This window comes from Ranitomeya imitator, chromosome 5 (assembly GCF_032444005.1).
Source record: "Ranitomeya imitator isolate aRanImi1 chromosome 5, aRanImi1.pri, whole genome shotgun sequence".
In the NCBI taxonomy this organism is placed as follows: domain Eukaryota; kingdom Metazoa; phylum Chordata; class Amphibia; order Anura; family Dendrobatidae; genus Ranitomeya; species Ranitomeya imitator.
The window spans coordinates 679,025,506-679,050,737 of NC_091286.1; the positions used below are offsets into that span (position 1 = coordinate 679,025,506).

The 25,232-nt window shown below is 40.7% G+C and overlaps 1 protein-coding gene across 1 annotated transcript in view; it reads right to left on the reverse strand.

Moving 5' to 3' along the window:
• The window catches only part of PKHD1 (PKHD1 ciliary IPT domain containing fibrocystin/polyductin), a 918,515-nt gene that overhangs the window by 226,104 nt on the left and 667,179 nt on the right, over window positions 1-25,232 (reverse strand). The window contains exons 54-58 of the mRNA XM_069726855.1: window positions 23,168-23,322; window positions 13,223-13,375; window positions 11,222-12,094; window positions 10,435-10,600; window positions 6,471-6,619 (exon numbers count right to left, since the gene is read on the reverse strand). Of these exons, the coding sequence (XP_069582956.1) occupies window positions 6,471-6,619; window positions 10,435-10,600; window positions 11,222-12,094; window positions 13,223-13,375; window positions 23,168-23,322 (1,496 nt within the window). The remainder of the gene's footprint in view (window positions 1-6,470; window positions 6,620-10,434; window positions 10,601-11,221; window positions 12,095-13,222; window positions 13,376-23,167; window positions 23,323-25,232) is intronic.

The window sequence follows — 25,232 nt, forward strand, 5'->3', positions numbered from 1 at the left end:
CCGTGTAGCGGTGGGATATGGGGTAATGAAGGGTTAATGCCACCTTGCTATTGTAAGGTGACATTAAGCCTAATTAATAATGGAGAGGCATCAATTATGACACCTATCCATTATTAATCCAATTGAATGAAAGGGTTAAAAAAACACACACACATTATTCAAAATTATTTTAATGAAATAAAAACAAAGGTTGTTGGAGTATTTTATTTAACGCCCAATCCAATCACTGAAGACCCTCGTTCTGTGAAAGAAAAAACATAATAAACCAACAATATACTTACCTTCCGCAGATCTGTAAAGTCCAACGATGTAAATCCTTCTGAAGGGGTTAAAACATTTTGCAGCAAGGAGTTCCGCTAATGCAGGCTGCTCCTTGCTGCAAAACCCCGGGGAATGAAGCTAAATATAGGTCAATGATCTATATTTAGCTTCATTTGCGGTGAGGCGCCCTCTGCTGGCTGTTCATAGATCATGGGAACTTACCTAGAAAGCCTGGGAGCTTTCTAGGAAAGTTCCCACGATCTAGGAACAGCCAGCAGAGGGCGCCTCACCGCAAATGAAGCTAAATATCGGTCATTGACCTACTTTACCTTCATTTTCCGGGGTTTTTGCAGCCATGAGCATCATTGCATTAGCAAAGCTCGTGGCTGCAAAATATTTTAACCCCTTCAGATGGATTTACATCGTTGGACGTTACAGATCTGCGGAGGGTAAGGATATTGTTGGTTTATTATGTTTTTTTACTTACAGAACGAGGGTCTTCAGTGACTGGATTGGGCGTAGAATAAAATACTCCAACAACCATTGTTTTTATTTCATTAAAATACTTTTAAATAATGTGTTTGTGTTTTATTTAACCCTTTACTACAATTGGATTAATAATGAATAGGTGTCATAATTGACGCCTCTCCATTATTAATTAGGCTTAATGTCACCTTACAATAGCAAGGTGGCATTAACTGTTCATTACCCCATATCCCACCGCTACACGGGAATGGGAAGAGAGTGGCCAAGTGCCAGAATAGGCGCATCTTCCAGATGTGCCTTTTCTGGGGTGGCTGGGGGCAGGTGTTTTTAGCCAGGGGGGGGGCCAAGAACCATGGACCCTCTCCAGGCTATTAATATCTGCCCTCAGTCACTGGCTTTACTACTCTGGCGGAGAAAATTGCGCGGGAACCCACGCCAATTCTTTCCGCCATTTAACCCTTTAATTTAGTAGATAGAACGGCCAAATTTTGCAGATACACACTACTGACATTAGTAGTGTGGAATCTGCAAAAAAAATGGTGATATGAGATGGTTTACTGTATGTAACCAGGTCTCATATCATGTCAGGTTTTAGGAAGGAGAAAGAAAAAGCCGGTAATTGAATTACCGGCTTTCAAGCTGTATAGCGCTGGAAAAAATATTAATATATATACATATATGTGTCTACTGACATACAGTGGGGCAAAAAAGTATTTAGTCAGTCAGCAATAGTGCAAGTTCCACCACTTAAAAAGATGAGAGGCGTCTGTAATTTACATCATAGGTAGACCTCAAGTATGGGAGACAAACTGAGAAAAAAAAATCCAGAAAATCACATTGTCTGTTTTTTTAACATTTTATTTGCATATTATGGTGGAAAATAAGTATTTGGTCAGAAACAAAATTTCATCTCAATACTTTGTAATATATCCTTTGTTGGCAATGACAGAGGTCAAACGTTTTCTGTAAGTCTTCACAAGGTTTCCACACACTGTTGTTGGTATGTTGGCCCATTCCTCCATGCAGATCTCCTCTAGAGCAGTGATGTTTTTGGCTTTTCGCTTGGCAACACGGACTTTCAACTCCCTCCAAAGGTTTTCTATAGGGTTGAGATCTGGAGACTGGCTAGGCCACTCCAGGACCTTGAAATGCTTCTTACGAAGCCACTCCTTCGTTGCCCTGGCGGTGTGCTTTGGATCATTGTCATGTTGAAAGACCCAGCCACGTTTCATCTTCAATGCCCTTGCTGATGGAAGGAGGTTTGCACTCAAAATCTCACGATACATGGCCCCATTCATTCTTTCATGTACCCGGATCAGTCGTCCTGGCCCCTTTGCAGAGAAACAGCCCCAAAGCATGATGTTTCCACCACAATGCTTTACAGTAGGTATGGTGTTTGATGGATGCAACTCAGTATTCTTTTTCCTCCAAACACAACAAGTTGTGTTTCTACCAAACAGTTCCAGTTTGGTTTCATCAGACCATAGGACATTCTCCCAAAACTCCTCTGGATCATCCAAATGCTCTCTAGCAAACTTCAGACGGGCCCGGACATGTACTGGCTTAAGCAGTGGGACACGTCTGGCACTGCAGGATCTGAGTCCATGGTGGCATAGTGTGTTACTTATGGTAGGCCTTGTTACATTGGTCCCAGCTCTCTGCAGTTCATTCACTAGGTCCCCCAGCGTGGTTCTGGGATTTTTGCTCACCGTTCTTGTGATCACTCTGACCCCACGAGGTGGGATTTTGCGTGGAGCCCCAGATCGAGGGAGATTATCAGTGGTCTTGTATGTCTTCCATTTTCTAATTATTGCTCCCACTGTTGATTTCTTCACTCCAAGCTGGTTGGCTATTGCAGATTCAGTCTTCCCAGCCTGGTGCAGGGCTACAATTTTGTTTCTGGTGTCCTTTGACAGCTCTTTGGTCTTCACCATAGTGGAGTTTGGAGTCAGACTGTTTGAGGGTGTGCACAGGTGTCTTTTTATACTGATAACAAGTTTAAACAGGTGCCATTACTACAGGTAATGAGTGGAGGAAAGAGGAGACTCTTAAAGAAGAAGTTACAGGTCTGTGAGAGCCAGAAATCTTGATTGTTTGTTTCTGACCAAATACTTATTTTCCACCATAATATGCAAATAAAATGTTAAAAAAAACAGACAATGTGATTTTCTGGATTTTTTTTTCTCAGTTTGTCTCCCATAGTTGAGGTCTACCTATGATGTAAATTACAGACGCCTCTCATCTTTTTAAGTGGTGGAACTTGCACTATTGCTGACTGACTAAATACTTTTTTGCCCCACTGTATATATATATATATATATATATATATATATATAGACAGTATATATATATATATTTTTTTCTTTTTGGGACACATGGATCACTTCTATAGCGGTATGTTGGTTTTGCAAGCCTGCGAGAAAACCACGCAGTACGGATGCCATACGGATTACATACGGAGGATGCCATGCGCAAAAAACGCTGACACACCCTGCCTACGGAGGAGCTACGGACCACTATTTTCGGGACTTTTCAGCGTATTACGGCCGTAATATACGGACCGTATTTTCATACGCTGAGTGTGAAGCCAGCCTTATCTATCTTTTTACCTATTAAATTTGGGACTCCAACACAAATGCTTTCTGCAAAAATCTGTGTGTTATCTGCAATGCAGACAGATCTGTAGACGTTCTGAGGGGTGGAATACTTTTGCAGTGACTCTATACACACTACAAAGACAATAGCATTGAAGTAAAAAGGTGACCTCTATCATTCAGCCTCATTGCCGCTGGTGCATAACATCCAGTCTAGTTGTATAGTTGGGTCCAAGTCTTGAGGAGCACAGAGCAGAAAAGTCACCAACGGTCAGCTGACTCCATTACTGCAGAGCCCAGACCTCCTCTGGTATGAGCATAAACACTCCATCAAGCTGGGAGCTTCATGGCCGGGCAGCTGTATGCAGCCGTACATCACCAAGCACACTGCTGACCGTCAGATGGAGCGGTGTAAAGCCGCTATTACTGAACTCTAGAGTAGACGTGTTCTGTGCAATGACAGATCGCACTTCTCTATCTGGCGTCTGATGGAGGAGTCAGGGTTTGGTGATTCCAGGAGGATGTGACCCCCTGACTGCATTGTGCCCCTGTATAGATGGTGGAGGATGATAATCCATATAGGCTGTTACCAGGGGTCGGCATTGGGCCCTCAGCTCCAGTGAAGGAAACTCTTAATCTTCAGCATAAGACATTGTGGACACTTGTAGCTTCAGCTTTGTGGGAACAGTTTGGAGAAGACCCTTTTCTGTTCCCCGTGACTGTGTCCAGCGCACAAGGTCCATACAGACATGGAGACGGGGACAACATGAGCAGTCGCACAAAGCCCAGATCTCCAACTTCATCCAACACCAATAATGGAGATTGTGAGCCCGGCCTCCTCCCAACATCAGGGTCTGACCTCACAAATGTTCTCCTGCATGAAGGGCAAAAGTTCCCACAGACGCCTCTAAAATCTTGTAGAACTCGTTCCCAGAAGAGCGGGAGCCGTTGTTATATCTGCAGAGGGGCGACTCCATATTAATCTCTATGGGTGTGGAATGGGAGGTCAGAAAAGCTTCTGAAGGTGTACTCAGGAGGGGGCACATACTTTTGTCTATATATTGTATATATTCTACAATATTTCATAATGCAAATCTGTTTTTATTTGCAACATGTGCTACAAAAAAAGATAAAAATCTGGTTTGTGTAGAGCACAGTATTTGTATTAATCTTCTTATACGGTACAAAGTCTAGGTAGAGCGCCATTACTTTGCCTTGAGAACGACATGTTATCTCCAGTATTATAAACAGATTGTCTATGTAACCTCGGCGTCAGAGAAATAACAGACTCGGAGCCATTTTCTGCTGCTTTTGTCATTTTTTTGTCTTAGATTTCTGGCAGTATTTTATATTAGAAGGCTGCAGAACCCAGGACATCAGCGGTCGAAAGCGAGAACATAAATTTCTGCGGAGATTAAAGAGACATATACCTAGTTTCAGTCTTTGAGGCTTATAATTGCCTAGGAAAGAAAATGAGATTCTCCCTCGGGCTACTAGAAAATGGCATATTCAGGCTTAGATACAGGCAGACGCGTCTTCTGTCAGCCTTCCAGTTGTATCTGTATCTCCGCCGTCCTGTCAGTCCTGAAGAATGGAGACGCTCAGGATGAAAAAAAAAGAAAGATCCCAATAATGCTATTTGAAGTTCTTACAGCTACAGACTAGAAAAGCGTTGAATTTTAGCAAGGATATCAGAAAATACAGTATAGGACGTTAAATAGCAACCTGAAATATAGATGCAGCAGGAGAAATCTACCGTATGCTGGAAACCGCATATATTAAGGATAGTAGAAATGGCTGATTATTGAAAATGGCAAATTATTAGAAATGTCGGAGTCTATGTAGATGCTTACCCACAAACTGGTTTCATTGCTGACCCATCGCTTCCCGACAATAGTATCTCCCTTAACTCTTCCACTGTTGTCTCTAGTTATTTGAGGACCACTAGTGGTAGATATAATGATTGTGGTGGCCAGACGCAGTTCATGAACACATAGTGCATTGATCGAAATACAGATGCAACGGGAGAAATCTACTGTATGCTGGAAAACGCATATATTAAGGGTAGTAGAAATTCCTGATTATTGAAAATGGCAAATTATTTGAAATGTTGGAGTCCATGGAGATGCTTACCCACAAACCCATTTAATTGCTGACCCATCGTTTCCCGATAATGGCATCTACCTTAACTCTTCCACCGTTGGCTCCAATGATTTGAAGACCACTAGTGGTAGATATGATGATTGTGGTGGCCAGACACAGTTGATGAAGACAAGGGATAGATCTCTTAAATATTGCCCCAGTCTAGGAGTTACTTGTGGTAATGATGACAACTCACTATTCTCTAAATAGGATCATTTTCGACCAATGTCAGTTGAGTGTAAATTCGAGTGTGCTTGGTCCGAGAAGTCAATGTTAACATTTCGTCATGATCTCAAAACTTAGGAGTAAGGAAGTGATGGAATTATAGTCTCCAATAGAATCTCTCTTCAAATTGTTATGTCACCCTGAAGGTAATTAGAAATGAACCATTAGAAGAGGAAAGATTATTTGAGTTCTTATACTAATTTGCTAATCTGTAATGTAGGGTAACAACACAGATTTGCAGAAATACTTGCAGATATGTTGCCGATACTCCAAGTGACTGTGACTTTTTTACTTTAAAACAAGTGGCAGATGGGTTGACAGTACTCAAAGTGACCATGACTTTTTCAATCTTCTTGGAAACTATTATTCCTGCTAATTTACATGAATTTACTACTGTATGTGTATGTGTATCACTTCGTAAACATGCCCAAGGTTTGAACCGTTTGAGCTGCTTGGTTTAAATAAATGATGATGACTTTGGGACTTCCCTCAGAGCCGTGTTGACCTGACACTTTTGTGTTGTCTGGGTGCTCTCCAGCCGTACCTACTGAACACGATCTGGAAAGGTGACCTTCTGTGGAGTAGATCAGTCTACTCTAACAAGATCGAATTCGCCACCAAGAATGTTTGAAGAGGGTGCCATTGGCAACATATTGGCATAGACCTATCAACATGTAAATTGTACATTGAAGACATGAGTGGATTGTTGATGTTCGTTTCTGAGATTTCCTTGACAATCACCTTTCAAGAGTATTTACTTACCAATATTGTAACAGGGATGTACAACGTCATGTTCTGAAACGGGAAACACAGTGACTGTAGGACCGTGACCTAGAAAACTGCCATCCAGATCTTTGAATAGCGATGCTTGTGCTCCAGAACATTCAGCGGATAATGGGCAGCTCGTGGTTCTGAAATAAAACGAGAAGACCATGTAGTTGCCGAATCCCTTTAGCAAATCGGTGTTTCATGTTTTGATGTGAAACTGCAAAATGTCCATTACTCCTTGGTCAACGTGTATCATCATCACTTCCAGTGACGAGCAAAACGGTAACAATGTTTTGAATTTTTGACTCTCTGGCTCCATTTCTCACCATCCATTACTGAAATTACCATCATCTTGGCTATCTCATACATAAATTTGACTTCCAGCTACTTAGCATATGAATAGTTATGCAGATTCTTGTCATGTCGCTGCATCGTTACTGTTTTGTTCATAGTGGTGCAGAAATCTTTTTATTCCTGAATACTACAAAATACAACCTGTTCTCACTTTCCCTGATAGCTCAGTGTGTTATTAGGATGATTCCCAAGAGAAAGGTCTGTGGTTTGAAATGAGCAGCCATGAAGAAGAATTCCCAAGAAAAGAGATGCAGCATTATCCAACTCCTCCATAGCAGTCTCTCAGCCAAGAAAATTGCCAAACTGCATCATGTCAGTGCCATGACAGTTGGAAAAATACAAAATGAAGTCCATCCATTCAGAAGCCAAGAGGTGGACGTCAAGTCAAAATATTGGAGTCACCAAGACGTCCATGCAAGCACCATACAATGCACGTTGCACAAGTATGGAACGGTGGCTCAACAAATGGTGAAGAAGCCTCATCTTCAATATCATCATAAGAAGCATTGGCTCGAGATTGAAAAAAAAAGTATAAAAAGTGAACAGTAGAAGATTGGAAACGGGTGATTTGGAGCGATGAGATAAAAATCCATGGACTAGGCTCTGATGTGTGCAAATGGATCTGGAAGAAACAAGGGAAAAAGGGACTAATGGATCGTGAATTGAAGAAACTGTCAAGTTCGGTGAAGGATCATGAAGATATTGGGTTTTTTCAAACGCAAAGGCGTTGGATACTTGACCAGGATAGAGGGTGGTCTCAATGCTGAGCTACATGGGAGTATCCTACAAGATCATTTACTTCATACTCTCGAGCACTATGGGTATGAAAAGGACAACATAGTTTTACAGCAGGACAATGAAATATCCATCGCGATTGGCGAACAAATGGTTCAATGATAATGAAGCAGAGGGGCTTGATTGGCCCCAAAGTCCGCAGACCTCAACCCAATCAAATGCTTGTGGGTAGAGTTGAAGAAAAACTGTATACATATCCAAGTGATGTGAGCAGTATGCACCAACTTTGGGAACATTTAGAAAAGACCAGGGATAAGATTTTAGCTGTTTGAATCTGATCAAGAGCATGCCAAGAAGGATTCCAGGCAGTGTTGAAAGCCAAATATGGATTTACAAAATACTAGCAAAATAATAACGATTTAATTTTAGATTTTTAGAAGCAAAACAGTAACAATGCAGTGACATGACAAGAATCTGCATAACTATTCACATGCTAAATAGTTACAAGTTAAATTTATGTATGAGATAGGCAAGATGTTTGTCTATAAAATGATGGTCGTCTCACAGCTGAAGAAGTAGTGGATGGTGACATATGGAACCTGAAAGTCAAACGTTCAAAACATTGCTACCCTTTTGCTCGTCACTGTATTGACCTATTTAGAACACTAATGTAAAATGTTAGGTAAACAACCAATGGGAGTACAGTGGGTACGGAAAGTATTCAGACCCCTTTAAATTTTTCACTCTTTGCTTCATTGCAGCCATTTGGTAAATTCAAAAAAGTTCATTCTTTTCCCATTAATGTACACTCTGAACCCCATCTTGACTGAAAAAATACCCAGAAATGTTGGAAAAATAGAGTCTTTTATTGTACATGGAATAGTCATAAACCACAATTTTCAATATAAGTGATGATTGTAAAAGTGATAAATGCGATCACGTTTCAACCTAGCCTGGGTCTTTCTCAAACATGGCTAAATCCGATTGAATCAGATTTGTAGAGTGGTTGCTTATTGAGCATTTGTCAGACTAATATGATCTCCAAAATGAGGGCAACTGGAGGCGAGTTTGGGGAACTGAGTGAGAGCGCAGCGTGGCTGTGGTGGTACCTATAGTGAAAGGTCATAAAAATTTAGCTTGTATTGAATATTTAAATATTTAACCACTAGACAGGCCAGATGGTCCTTATTTTTTTCTAAATTCAATGTTCCATCATGTTCAGACCGGGGTCTAAGAATGTTAGAAAAAGCCAAGTACTTTTTTACGGCACTCCCATAGATAATGTGTGGAGTGGAGGCCAAGCATGCTCTTCTCCGGGGCTGCAGTGCCCTATTCTCGGGTTCAAGAGTCTCAAACTCAGAATTGCTGGGAGTTTAAGTGGTTGGATTCCTATTCGTCTGCAAGTTATCTCCTATACCATACTGGGAGTAAGTTTTGATTTTGGGAATAACCCTTTAGGGAAATCCCTGTCTTTAACATCTCATTAAGGTATATAGTCACTGTGCAAGGAATTACTAATTTGCTTTCCCTGAAAAAGTCTTCAATTGCTGGTAATCAAGTACCGAAACCATCAAGTGAAGAAGTGGTTGATGCAAAGTCAAAAGACCATTTCTAGTTGAGATGGTAGCAGTACCAGGAAGAAGGCATGAGCCATTGTCACAGGTTGGATGGAAGGGCAGGAGCAAAGAGAATAGTGGAATTGAAACCAGGAACCAGGCAAAGGGTCAGAGGCAGGAGCAATCAGGAATATAAGGAATCAGGGCAGGAAGAACGTGGATTTTAATCTCCTGCCCAAGTGACGTTATCAACAGCGAGGCAGAGGAAGATACTGTGGAGAACATGTGCCAGCTTTTCTTCCGGGTCATCAGTGCTCTTTGACCTTTCCCAGAGCATTACACAACTTTGCTCTGCCCTCGACAGGTCAAGGAGAAGTGCACATGAACAAAAGAGTGATTGGGGGACGCTGTGAGTATGATGTAGGACAATTCAGCCACATGAAGAAGGGAAGAAAGATGGCGACTGTAGGAAGAGAGGAGGCGCCGGATGAAAATCGATGATGTCCATCGGACTGGGCCGTGCCTTCTATGGGTGTAATCAAAGGTCTTTTTTGTGCTATGCAGAGGGGATTGGTGGCTTAGATACATACTAGAATGCTGTAAAAGAGGACTTAAAGGTGTTGTCTGTGCTTTATGTTGGGGAAATCTGGTTCCAGGTTCCAGAAAACATCGATAGAGTAGTGTAAAATGGAATTGATGTGTGGTAAGCACAGCCTACTGAGCTACCCTAATACTCACTGATATAATACATAGGAGAAATGGGGGAGGAAAGAGGAGAAGATAGGACAGACTGTACATTTCTTCAAAGACCAAGTGACTCTGTGACTAAGTGATGTCCCCATAACAAAGAACAATGGCTGCTGTAAGTTTGATTTATTCTTTTTCGTCATGTTTATGGATTGCAGTTGTAATTGAGCATGATGTGCACACAGAAGGTTCCTCCCTGCTATAGATGGTTTTAAATCTGCAAATTAGAGATATATCGCAAGAAAATGAGAAAATTGCAATGAAAGAAAGAGACAAATTTCACTCGAAAGGGTCTAAGTGAAATGAAGGATACTCTTTTGAAAGTCATCTTGTCCTCGGCCGACATTTTCTTTCATCGTAATTGTCAGTGAAATTGCAATTTTGCTCAGTTCTAAGCTCGCGTAATAAATTTCTTGCCTTTAATTTCGTGTGTTTTACAAGTGGCAGGAAGGCACAGAGGGCACTATTGTAGTATTACTGTAGTTATAGCATCAAAGGAGGCAAAACGGAAAGTATAAGGTCAGGAAGAACAACATAAAGTGATAAAAAGAAAGTTTCTACGACACCTGTCCTGTGGATGGAAGTAGAAGACGTGGTCGGATCTTACGTCCAACATTTTGATCCTATCGGCAGTGATTGGACAGGTTATGGCCATGTTTCTGGGAATAGTCATGATGCAAGTATCAAAGTCATCACTGTAGCAGCTCTTCTTAAATCCAGAAAATGTAACATCTGATGGAATTAATGGAAAAGTTTTAATTACCGTATATAAAAAATATATACCCTATATTAGAATGACTTCAATTTCTCAAGTATCCAATTTCAGGGGCATCATCATGAAGATAACCCTTAGCCATATGAATGCTATTAGGCCATATGGACAACATAATTAGGGGAACACTGTGCCTAGTTTAACATTTTGCTCTCCAGTGAAGATACTGTCCTAAAGTGGGTCAGTACCCTAATAACCTTCCTAAAAATATATTATTTTATTATTCCAAAGTAGGTAACTAAAATAAAATCCAATGTCTCGTTCGGCAGATATACTAGGATTAAAAGGGGACACTAAGGGAAGCTTATCCAGTGACTGTAGCTCAAAGGGTTGATGGTCACAACCATCATTGATATTTTCCTCACCCTGTTTCTGGTCTAGTAAATTGGTTGTCATATGGGAATACTGCCATTTGTAACAACTTGGAACAAATGGCCCAAATTGTGCAGTAGTGATAACTAAAAGTATCTATTCAACATTAGGGGTTGGCATTCTCATTATTTTCCAGTTGATTCATTCTTAATACAGAGCCGTTTCATTAGTTTTTTTCCAAAAATATCGAAAGTAAAAGCTTGACTGACCTTGTAATTTCATGATACCGGAGACGGTTCCTTCAGCTGCTAGCATGTGCCATGGATAATCCGGCCATCGTCTGGGCCTTTCAGTAAACATTGGCCAAAGAATGCCAACCCGTCCACCATAAGGAGAAGATGGGGCTCGGTCTTTTCGAGTAACATTGGCAGAAAAAGGCTTAATTCTGTCCCGTAAGCAGTCAAATGCTGAACTGGTGGCCACTATTACTGAGTTGTGGAGTGATATGTATTGCTTTAATGAAGTAAAAGCAGAATGCTGGGAAACAATTGGTAGAAGGCCAACCCGATTGTCTACAAGAGTCACATCCTCCACCATTGCACTGCCTTCCACGTGAAAGAAAAGACCATAGTCATAGTTCTTATAAGACAGAAATCCCGATATTTTCATGCAGTTCTTAAGGTCGTCTTCCCAGTAGACGTGAATTCCATGAAGACTGGAATGGGCCACATTCTCCTGCCATAACCTTTTTTCAAAATGACATCCTTTGCCTTGTACGTGATAAGCAATCCGTTCCGATCCAGCCACTGAGTTTCCAGACAAGAAAACGTCGGTTAGTGGATTGATCTTCATGCCTGTCACCCATTCCACTTGGGTTTTGGGTTGCTGCATTAAGACAAGAAGGTTATCAGTGACAACATGGTTCCCTCCATCAAGGTGAACCCCATGTCCAACAATGCTATATAATATATTGGCATGTAACATAATATTTGTGCTGTTGGTTGCTGTTATACCACATCCACAGCTGTGATGAATGCTTGAATGTGATATTGAAGAACTTTGTGAGGTGTTGATAAAGTTGATTGATGGAAGCGAAGAGGTGCCAAAATCTGAAATTTCAACATTTGAAAGCTCCAAAGACCCTAAAATAAAATAAAATATTGTTGTCACAGCCTACTCATTTTGTACAAAAATAAAAACAAAAGAAAAATAAGAAAATATTAACAAGTTAGTTAACATTGAAGTGGCTGCAAAACATAAATGTACTGATTTTTTGGAAAGTGATCTACTTAGGGGTAGGACTGCATCTGAGAGCGGGAAGTGGAGACTCACCAGGGGTTGCAAAAGAAATGAAGAAAAAAGTTTTATTTCTCCATACGCAAATGGACTTTTCTACCTTTCTGGTTTTTATTAAACCTGATTAAGAGCATGAAGGTCAAAACGTTGTTTTGTGTATGGAGAAATGAAACATTTACTTTTTGAAACCTCTATTGAGCACTGTCAAGATTTTATCATTTTTTTATTGTTTTGAGGCTAGTGGATTATGGTTTCTTTTCTTAATTTTGTAACTTGTAAATGAGTGTTAAGCGTACAACTTTACTGTTTTTGACTGGTGGAACTGATCTATGATGAGGGGTTAAGGACCTAGACAACTGGAGAAAAGATGATACCAGGGCTGGCTTAGTTTTAAGAAAGTGGTTATCTTGGGGAAAAATATCCATTTAACATTCCCTAATATCTGAAGAATTAGTACTGTTTTCTGAGACTACCTTGACGCTTAGCAAAATTGGCAAAATAATAACCATCGGTGTCTTTAGTTTGCCAGATATCAAAATCCATATTTTCAGGCTCTTTGAGGGGTTATACACTTACTTATAGGACAGCCATAGGGTTGATCGAAAATTTTCAAAGGACCCTGATCCAGCTGCCACTCCTACCTGAAGCACTTCTTTTAATTAACAGATCCAAATGACGCCGGCAAGACTTTACGACGGGGCTATTAATTAGAAAAGATGCTGGTGATACCGGCAGGTAGAAAGAGGTTCGCAAGGTCCTGATTCAGTGACAGCAGACAACTGACGTGGTCACTGGACCAGGTCCTTGCAATCTTTTCGATCAACCCTAACAGCCACCAACAGTTGGTGATGAAGAGAAAATAATCTTTTTCAGGCGGGGAACTAGATAGTAATATTTTTAATGTTTATTAACCGCGGTAGTAACTTGAAACGTATTAAAAAATATTTTTCATAGGAAAGTAGCGTTTCACATACCCAAGTATTTCTCCCCAAGATCACTTGTATGCTGGCCCACCATAATGCTACCAGAGCAGGGTGTGTCAGTGTCAATTTGGATATTGCGAGACAACAAGCCGACCTCTGCCGCCAGTACGATTCTCACCGTATCTCCAATCGAATGAACAGTACCTGATAAAAAAAGAGTTTCTGCATTTAACATAAAATTTATTAAATGTTTATTTATGTATGTCTTCTTCAAAGGGGAGTTATAGCCAGGCTTTCCTTTACATGGGGCAGGGATACAGTTTATTTCCCTTGTCCTGAACCTTAATTGATTGGTCAAAAGGCACAAGACTTGTTGGTGTCCCCCAAAATTATCAGCTCTGATAGGCTGGTGGCTTGTATAAGCATCATGGGGCGGGAAGCCAGTGGCAATCATCTCCACAATAATTTTCAACCGAATGTACATTTATACTGTAGATGCATATTCAGTTGAAACTAGCTCTGGCACCACAGGTCTACAGGCAGATTTCCTGGTCCTTCAGTGACCCAGTATGAGCCTTCCCAGCTATAGTTTTAGCATATTATGTGGATATGCCATTAAAGACTTGTCCTTTGGCATATACACACTTGTCCTCCAAGACTATACAGAGACTGAATGCAATCTTGAATTTTCCTGTCATTACAATGTGTGGTCATCTGCTCTTGACAGAATAATTACCGGTCGCCACAAAGTTATTTGTGGCTAGGGCCATCAAAATCTAGACATAAATGTTTTAAGGACAAGAAATACAGATGGAGGCTAATATATTTTATTATTCTATTGCAATTTTTTGAAGAGTTCAGCTTAAGATGTTGATCTTTTATTAGTGGGTTTTAGAAAATCAGGAGAAAAGAACCTGTGCATGTGTTGTGAAGGTAATGCCAATCCATGCACTTGAATGCAAAATCCAAGCCTCAGTGCAAAATATGCAGTAGGACACTCACATTTTGGGAACTATCATCCTCTAGCGCCCCTGCAATTGCATCAAAATATTAAAAAGACTGTAGTACTAGAACTAGAGCTCCTCATATATAGACAAGCTACTGTACGTGAACTAATGAGCAGCAGAAGGTTAAGGGACAACTCATGTTCATCACCCTTAAAATGTGCTAGTTCCAAAAATAAAGAATATAAATACGCTAATGTTTAAGATCGCATCTACTATTGTTAAATGGGTTATCCTGTGCTGCCCAGAGCCACTCACTTCCACATTGGTGTGCAGTGCTGATGACATTGCGATCCTGCCCACGTGCCAAGAGTCAACGCATGTATTATATTCAGGAATTATGTTTGTGTTCATTAGAATAGTAGGTCAAAGAGTGAACGTAACAATCGGAAAAATCACTTTCCACGAAAAAAAAAACCCATTCCCCCTTAGATCCCTTGTCAGGGGCCTCTCACTTAGCTACATCAGACCTACTGTAAACACCCCTAAAACTGCATCTGCAAATGGAGTTTCTGGATGCTAATTATAAGGTCAATATTGACTTTTGAGATTACTACCCTCAATAGGTGGCCATAGAGTTCCAGTCCTGTCCATCTCTGAAGAGCCTATTTGCATATTTAAATTCACAGAAAAGCACTGCGTAGCCTATAAGTCTCCTTACGCCAGTTGGGCACTGTCCAAAAGGAGAAACATTCCCCACTAGATCCCATGTTAGAGGTCTGTCACCTAGCCAAATGAAACCTCTGGTTTTGCACTGATGAAAGGCAAACACTCAGAAACACGTGTCTGCAAATGGAGTGTCAGGTTTGACTTTTTATCCGAAGTCATGTGACAAGGTTCATTAAAGGGTCAATATATACTTTTAGGATATCTACCCCAAATAGGTGGGGCTAAAGTTCTTGCCCTCGTCTTCTCTGAAGAGGCTATTTGCACATTAACTTGAATGGGTACCCGTGATGGTGCACGCATCTCAGCAGACGTGTAGAGTTGAAATGTCATCAGTACCACTCACTTCCATTAACCCCTTTAACATTAATGCTGCTTTTGCCTTATTTAGCTTTTAATTTATGTCCAAAGTTAATAGATTTAAGTCAAAATGGTGAAAATTAGCTCTCGAAGAAAGAAAGACAATCTCACAAACCCATTTATAGTATGTAGGTATCCACCAATCAATGGCCAACCATTAACTAAGTCTTACTACGTAGCTCTACCAAGATAGTTTTCTGTTTTATCAGAAGAGATCATTAATTTGCATTTATTTTGTGTCACATGGAACATGGATAACTAAATGTTACACTCTGGTAGTCTCCTTAAAAAAAAACAGTTCCACCTCAAAACCTAAAAAAAGATGTTGGAACTTGAAAGATAAGGGATGTTAATCACAATGTGGACACGCGATTTTCTTCATGAAGTGTATTCCTCATAAGCTTGCGTTATGTCTCTTAAAACATGTTCCCTTTTTCCGTGTCCCTAAGCAGGTTTGACAAGAAGCCATGGGTCGGCTCCCTGGATTGTGCTCTTGGAGGACCATTGAGGTGCAACGCTGGATAACGAAGACTTGAAAAGTTCACTTCTTTCATGCCCACTCAGAGTCGTTTCTAATAGGTTTCTTGTGCCTTAAAGTCTAAGGTTAGATGGTGACCAAAGCAGCTGAGTATGAGCAAGTATGAATTAGCTTTGTAGGCACACGCATTATGAAATAATGGGGGACAGATTTAACTTTTGGAGGAGTCCCGAGCGTCAAGCTTTCAAGTATTTATTACCTAATTGTCATGCATAGCCTCCATGCTATGGCTACAAGATGGCAATCAGTAATGTGAAGGCACTAATTGCATCAGTCAAAGCATCATTAGTGCCCTGAATTTGTTATACTCGCCTCTACCACAGTTAGGGCTCATTCAGACGTCCATGCAAATCAATCCAAGATCAGACAACAATGGTTGTGGCCCCCTTGGCCCAAGCATCACATTTTAGCACCCCTTTCGGTTGGTTGGCATTCCTATATTTACTACTCTACTCTGTGTCACCTAGAAAGTTCTAAGAAGACAAACAGATAATGGCTAGAAAGGAGAAAGATTCCCTAATATCCGGTATTATCACAGCTAGCGCCGACTCGCTCAAGAGTGAAATAGGAAGCATTGATTTTACCTCTTTTAATCCAGCTGAAATGGCCGCTTTTAATCCTTATAATCTCCGCCACTAGATTTATTCCGAGTTGGTAAAGCTGCCGAGACTCGGCTCACAGAGCATCCTGTGAAATTATCTATCCTCTAGCTGGAGACACTTGAGCTAAATTCAAGGAAAAACTTCTATTCTTCTTTGAATTATAGTGAAATAGTAAAACTCTGGTTGTATGAAAAAAAATAAATGAAAAAACAGAGGTATTGAAGAATGTACGTCAGGGTTTGTGCTGCTTTCAATGTGACTGTAATACCTGTACCTGATAATTATGGACTTCTGTTTGTTTTGCTATAAAAGTTTAATAAAAATAGGATTCAGAGAATAAAATTGAAATGGGAACATTCTGCAATACATACTTGCATCCTCACTACAAATATAGCTGGCTACACCTTCAAAGTACTGTAGAATAATTCATTAGATATAACTATGTACCGGATCTTCTTGTCTGGTCTCGATGCCATGGACCTCCGGGTGCTCATCTCATATTACATCTGATGGACTAGGTGGGCACACACTGGGCTTGCCGAAACACTTACGCCTCATACGGAGATACTGTCCCTTCAGTATAACCTTAACCTGGGGTCTCCGGTGGCCGTTCTTCCACTTGAGAACACTGTTGGTCATAGTGGGTTTTCTCAAAATGCAAGTTTCTAGCAGGCCAAACATATTTTTTTATTATTTCAACATCAAAAAATAGAAGAATGAATAGAGTGTTCTTGTACCTCGCAGATAAATTTTAGGCCAATTTGATGATAATTCAATTGTGTAACAAAATCAAAAAAGGAAGATCTCTCACCCCACCATAATACAAAAATGTTGTTAATGAACTTGTCCCACAATGGACACTTTAGCAGTGAAGTGATTCAGACCATTGTCAAACACCTTGGTATCATCGCAACGCCCCAGAAGCAGGTTAGCATAAGTGGGGTCACAAGGAGTCCCCATTGCTGTACCCCTGAGGTGGTGGAAGATCCTATCATCAAAAATGAAATAATTCCTTATCAAAAAGAAGGTGAGCAGCTAAGTTACAAAACAGTTGTGTAAAGAGAACCGAGTGCCACGTGATTTATAGAGGGTTTCCACATCGCTACTGCCAATGGTAATCCCATCTAATTTACGAAGGAGTTTGGTAGTGTACCTCAATTAGTATGGGAGAGACACAAGAAAACCCTCCGACAACAATCAATGTAGAGGTCAGCATTTTGTGTATGTCTATTACTATTCTATACTATGGGTCTGATCCTGAAATGTCTGTAAACCTTTATCAATTTTGGGGAGAACATAGACGGTGGCCATGGAAGAATATCTGGTCAACAGAAAAGCCTCATCAACTATTTTATAGGATCTAACTCATTTCACAATGGCCTCCAATTCACTGTTAAATGAGTAGGGTCAGAACACAAAACTTTCTACTGTCTTTAAATATGCCAATACACATCACAATACTAATTTTGCCACCTTTTATTAGATGGTTCAAAAATTATATAATTTTTCTCTAAATGTAAGAATGCCATCAATTCTGCTCCTGTCAAGTCAGTGACTTTATTTTTTTTTGTATCTGAATTAATCGTTTCGTCACAATATCTACAAAAATATATACAAGAATGATCTGATGTGGGTGCCAATTTTGTACGCTTCAAAGATAAATCAGTAAAAGGGCTGAGACCTTGTGATGGTTGGATTATCCTGATTGAGCAAGGTCTGTAAAACCTTCATGATCGGACATCTTGATTCCCAAGTTAAAACAGTCTAACTTCTCCTTGGAATGAAATTCGTAGCACTCCCTAAGCTTGCAAACCTCTCACCTCCACTATCTGCCCTTCACCTATTAATTGAATCTCCGCATTATTCTCTGACTACTACTTTCATTTCTTCATTGCTGTAGTTATACAACATAGTATTACCGTCTGGAGTATTTGTCCAATTTTTAGGGCTTTCTCTTCCTATCGCTGTTTGTAAGCTGTGATATCCTCTCACTATTCTAAATCACTCTAACATGGCTCCTAAATTCCTTCCTTAGGCTAAATCTTGAAGCAGAAGGAAGAGGTGCAAGTGGAAGAGGAGGTTGAGGAAGAGGCAGAGGTAGCGTGTAGGTGGAAGAGGCCTAGGAGGAGGAGGTAGCCAACATTGTGTTTGTGTTTTATCTTTTTTTATTGATTATTTTTAGGGGACTCTGGAAACAGGCAGTGTAATAGTCTGCTGACCACTATCTCTTTGTATACAGGCCGAGTAAGCAGCTGCAATTTTTTGAGTTGAAATCAATACGGAGAGCAAGAAATAGGGGACATGGCCTTGTTGCTGGTGGTGGTGTATCTGCTGTAGGGAGAGAGAGGATGTGGTCTATCTGTGCCTGCTATGAACCCAAATGAAACACCTTCTTCTGGTGTATCCAGACGACAAGATGTTCTGTGTAGTTTCATAAGCCTAAGTACTGCTGGATGAGTGCTGAGGCCAGAACAAGTAGGGGTGGTTTTAGATTGGTTGGCTGAGAGTGCCTTCACTTCCTTCGCACTTTCAGTTTGTTTTCCACATGGTCCCCTGCTGAAAGCGCAGATTTTGCACCTGTGGCCCACGGCCATCTGTCTTCCATCTCACCCCCTTGCAAATCAGACAAGCAGTCTGAGCCCCAAGTCATGCAGTAGTCACGTCTGTTTTTTGATGACTTTGCTGACTGTGGTTCAGTGGGCCACCCACCTCTCCCTGCCCCACAAGTGGAAGAGATTGATTGCATTGAAATCCTACCATTTCTACTGTTTGAGGATGAGTACAATGGAGGGGTTATGCAAACGGTCAGCGTACCACCGCAGCACATCTCTGATGATGATGATGAAACACAGGTGCCAATGGAGCACCCACCAGTGCTTAGGGGTACTCGGTACTGGGTCCAGTTGTCATTAAAGGTATGGTCATGGTGGCAGCGACCCGATCTGTGGCCCTGGGCATCCAAATTAAAGGGAAGGTCTTTAAAGGGTTTATTTGGAATAAAGAGTATTTGTGACGCCACCTGTGGTATTCGGTCAGGGATGACTAACGCTGCTTAAAGGGGTCCTCTGGGGATGATGGTACTGCAGCAGGGATGGTATGACTTCCCACGGGTGAAGCTTAGTCGGCAGGACTAGTGAGCAAAGATGGTGTGGTGCCAAGAAGAATCAGAGGGCACAAGGTTGCAGTCTCTTTACCTTTTACTGGTATGAAGCAGCCACAGTCCAGGGTATAGATCAAAGGTGATGGTTCGGTCCAGCCAGCCTGGAAGCGATTCAGAGATGCCTCTAGACAGGTGGGGTTGGAAGCCTTCCCTTCTGCACTGTGTTGTAGTCCCCTGCTGCCTAAGGCTTCACACAAGGTCCTTACTTTCTCTCTTTAGGTAGGACACTACCCACATGGCAGGCAACTTGAGCCTTTTTACAGGTGTCTCTATAATGACTCCGGGCTCTATGTGCTGCTGTGCCTTCGGGTGTTAATGGTGTACAGGCGACTTGAAATCTCCTGTCCGCCGGTTTCTGCTGTGGGTCATACAGTTATCCCCACAACCTCGGTCTTCCGGCCACCAGTTTCTTGTGCTTTAGCATGGAGGGAGCCAGTCACAGCTCCCCTACAGCTCCTTAATTCTCCTGTGCTCTTTCCTCCTTCACACTCTCTGCAGACTACTGTCTCTCTTTCCTTTCCAGGAGCTGCAGAACCATGGGTCTGCACAGCCCCAGCTTTCCTCACAGGAGCAGCAGCACCTCCCATCTGCATGGCTCCAGCTTTCTTTCTGACTCTCTCTCCTCTGTCCCTCTGACAGACTGACTAACTCTGCCTCCAAGCCAAAATATATACAGGGAAGTTCCCCCTGAATCTGGGTCTCGAGCTCCCCTTTCTGGCCTGGAGTCAGAACATGTTGCATGTATGTGCTACCTGTTATAGGGATCCTTCCTCGCTTCCAGGCATGGCATTACCATCCCCATGAGGGAAGCAATACCACTGTAACAACCGGTTACCTTGGGTGTTATACCAACTGATGCAGCTTTCTGCTGTGTGTAATCTGTCAAGGGGGGCAGGGGGTTGAGGACTGGGTGCAACACCCGGCAGAGGATTATTACTATTTACAGCACCATTGATTTCATGGTGCTGTACATGAGGACGGGTTACAGAAATTACAATGAACAAACTTAGAGTGACAAGCATATGCAGAGGGGAGAAGACTTTGCCCTTGCAACTTTAACCTCTACAGGATAAAGGGTAGGAGACTGTAGGTTTGGAATTGCAGCAGCTCTGGTGTTGGTGATGTGGCAGCAGGGACATTGCAGGCTGTAAGCTGTTCTGAAGACATGGATTTTCAAGTTGTGCTTGAAAGTTCCAAATGTAGACAGTTAATGAGCGTACAGAAATTCAAACAGTTCAGGCGGGAATGGCGCGAGCGCGAGAGTCCTGTCAGAAAAGATCAACTGTGAAGTGACAGGGCGGCGCTGACTAGAGCTGGGGACGAGAGGACGTGCTGACAGGAGCTGACAGACGGGATCCCACTGACACACTAGAGATACCGCTGTCCACGCTAACACCGCTGTCCCGCTTACAGCATAGACATTTATGAGACTGCCGACGCGGCTGACTATGTTAACAAACCCGCCCTGGCCGACAGCACTGACCATGAGATGCAATGATTGTGTACGGGATACAGGCGCTGAACAGTACAATGCAGCGGACTGAGCTAGACATTATAAACAGTGTTGGGGCAGCGTCATAGGCCCCTCTAGTGTAAGGGCTGTCACCGCTGAGAGAAGAAATAATTCCCCTTCCTTCATCTGTTGAGGCCAGTGCTGGAGCCACAGACTATTGCTGCCATCGCCGGGACCACAACAGGACAACGCCATCATCGGGACCACCACAGAGCACCGACATCGTCAGGACCACCGAAGGACACCGTCAACATCAGGGACGTTTTCTCCTATTCTCCCCAGAACTATGATAAATTCCCTTTGGGCATAATCTGACGGTCCCAGTCGCAGACAATAGCACATCCGTGACAGGAGCCCAAAGTGTTAAGTACATAGTTTTTACATTTTTTCCTTTTTAGTATATTCTGTGTTAGGAAATTACTTCATACTCTTGTTTATACATATATCCCTGCAATTAGTTACTGTTTGTTAAATAAATCCCCTTGTGGACACTTAATCTGCCTTTTTGTCTGTATCCCATAACCTGCTTATACACCCACACACCCTGTTTTGCAGAGAACCCTCACAGAAGCATTTTTTATAGCACTCACACAGAGGATTTTTTCAGAGTACTCCCACAGAGATGCGTGCAGAGTACATGTATTCCCATAGACATGGTTTCATAGTAAAACATTAATTTTTATGCACAGTGCTCCTAAAGGCAGGGGTGCAGAATATGACTGTTATAAAGTCCCGCAACTGGTACAGACATAGTGGAAGAGTATAACTATTTTTTAGGCACACTTCTTGTACAGACATGGCTGCAGAGTACACAGGGGATTAAAGGCACAATTCCCCCACAGGCAGTGGAGCAGAGGTCACACAGAGGCTTAAAGGCACAGTGCTCAAGAGGAAGGGTTGCAGAGTACACACAGAGGCTTTTTGGCACAATACTCAAAGAGGCAGGGGTGCAGAGTACACACAGAGGCTTAAAGGCACAGTGTTCCCTGAGGCAAGGTTGCAGAGTTAACACACAGGCTTTTGTAGCACAGTACTCCCAGAGGCTGCGTTGCGGAGTACACACAGAAGCTTAAAAACACAGTACTCCCGAAGGCAGGGGTGCAGAGTACACACAGAAGCTTGAAGGCACAACTATTTTTTAAGCACAGCCACAAATCGTACAGACACAGAAGTAGAGTAGAATTTATTTTAAGGCACACAACTCGTACACACACAGCTGTAGATTATAATTATTATTTAGGCCCGGCTACAACAATTAAGTAAAACATTTTTTTAGGCAGAGCCACAACTCGTACAGATACAGCCAGGTATGGACTAGGAATGAATTCAGCCTTGGCATTTGAAATCACACAGGCCCATGTTGTCCTCATCCCCAAGAACCAGATGGGATATATTACTAATATTACCCTGGATTGAGGAAAGGAAGATTTACTACAAGACCAATATTTCTAATCATACCCGTGGTCTGCTGGGGTAAGTGACGGAGTCAGCGACTTTGTGCTCAGTCACAACTCTTAACAGCATAGGAGTCTTGAGAACAACAATTCTGTTAACAACATAGCAGACGAGGCGGCCCCCGAACAGACAAGCCTTTGTGGCATTTGCCAGAATTGCCAGATGGCCAGTCCGGCCCTGGATACAGCGGTAGTGTAGAATTATTTTTTAAGGCCCGGTCACAGCGGTAGAGTAAAATTATATATTTAGGCACAAGTAGAGACCCATAAAAAAGGAAGATGATAGATATCCAGATGAAATGATGACCATCAGAATGAAATAGAAGCTCAGAAGACTAATAAGGAGACAGAGGGTATAAGTGTGGTGGACTGCCGTGATCTACTGTAGGTTCCACAAACAAAAAAAAGGTTTGTAGCAGAAAAATAAGTAATAAAACAATACCAAATGTCTTGGAATAGGAGATATGGGATATCCATATCAAAATACAGTTCCAAATTCCGCAAGATGCGGAAAGGAGGGAAACCAAGGAATCCTTCTACTTTGAATTTCTGGAGTTGGATCCTTTTTTCTTCACTAAATTAAAAAAATCTTAGGACAAATCTTACTAGACTAATAGAGTTTTATTATCTATTGTGGCGGTAAAAATGTTGGCATAGAGAAAAAAAAACACCCTGATAATTAACCTCGCTTACTCTTACCAGAATGCCAGTAGTTTAGTTTGCCCCAGATTCGTACAATAGGTCCATAAATATCTCTCAGGTACACAAGTTCAGCTTGATGAGCTTCATAAGATGAGGAACTTATAACAATTTTATCTCCTGGGCTCCAATCAACAGTGTTATTTAGAGCAATCCTATTAATAAACATATATGTCAACATTTAAAGTTGGATAAATTAAATAATAAAAGAAAAAATATTAAGAAAATAGAGACATTAATCTAAATATTGAAACACTTTTAGAACACTAGATATTGATTTGTTTTATGGTAATGAAGTAAATAGTATTATATAGCAAAATATAAAGTCTGACAGCGAATCTAAAAAAAAAATATGCTATACACAAATCCATTGTTGTTAAAGTAGTGACCTGAATGGTTTTAGTAATTTTCTCTGATTTCTTTGAATTTTTGTACTGCATAATTCTAAATTTTGTTTAGTGTATTACAATAAAGACTATAATTTTTACACAGCACAGTATTCTGGATTTTCTGTGGTGGTAATATAACGTGTATCAGTTTTTTCTGTGCCCTACTTATGGGGAGGTTTTTGTGGTAATGATTATACACAAATTATGTAGAGTTTATACAGTGAAGGTGTTCAAAATAATATTTCTAAACTTAAAGTAATGTCCCATATACACACAAACAGACTTAGTACAATAGTGCCGTCTATGTATTAGAATATAACTACTATAATACTGCTCCTTACGTACAAGAATATAACTACTATAATACTGCTCCTATGTACAAGAATATAACTACTATAATACTGCTCCTATGTACAAGAATATAACTCCTATAATACTGCCCCTATATACAAGAATATAACTACTATAATACTGCTCCTATGTACAAGAATATAACTACTATAATACTGACCCCTATGTATAAGAATATAACTACTATAATACTGCTCCTATGTACAAGAATATAACTACTATAATACTGCTCCTATGTACAAGAATATAACTACTATAATACTGCTGCTATGTACAAGAATATAACTCCTATAATACTGCTCCTATGTACAAGAATATAACTACTATAATACTGCTCCTATGTACAAGAATATAACTACTGTAATACTGCTCCTATGTACAAGAATATAACTACTATAATACTGCTCCTATGTACAAGAATATAACTACTATAATACTGCCCCTATGTACAAGAATATAACTACTCTAATACTGCCCCCTATGTACAAGAATATAACTACTATAATACTGCTCCTATGTACAAGAATATAACTCCTATAATACTGCCCCTATATACAAGAATATAACTACTATAATACTGCTCCTATGTACAAGAATATAACTACTATAATACTGACCCCTATGTATAAGAATATAACTACTATAATACTGCTCCTATGTACAAGAATATAACTACTATAATACTGCTCCTATGTACAAGAATAAAACTACTATAATACTGCTGCTATGTACAAGAATATAACTCCTATAATACTGCTCCTATGTACAAGAATATAACTACTATAATACTGCTCCTATGTACAAGAATATAACTCCTATAATACTGCCCCTATATACAAGAATATAACTACTATAATACTGCCCCTATATACAAGAATATAACTACGATAATACTGCCCCTACATACAAGAATATAACTACTATAATACTGCTCCTGTGTACAAGAATATAACTACTATAATACTGCCCCTATATACAAGAATATAACTACTATAATACTGCTCCTGTGTACAAGAATATAACTACTATAATACTGCTCCTATGCACAAGAATATAACTGCTATAATACTGCCCCTATGTACAAGAATATAACTACTATAATACTGCTCCTATGTACAAGAATATAACTACTATAATACTGCTCCTATGTACAAGAATATAACTACTGTAATACTGCCCCTATGTACAAGAATATAACTACTATAATACTGCCCCTATGTACAAGAATATAACTACTATAATACTGCTCCTGTGTACAAGAATATAACTACTATAATACTGCCCCTATGTACAAGAATATAACTACTATAATACTGCCCCTATGT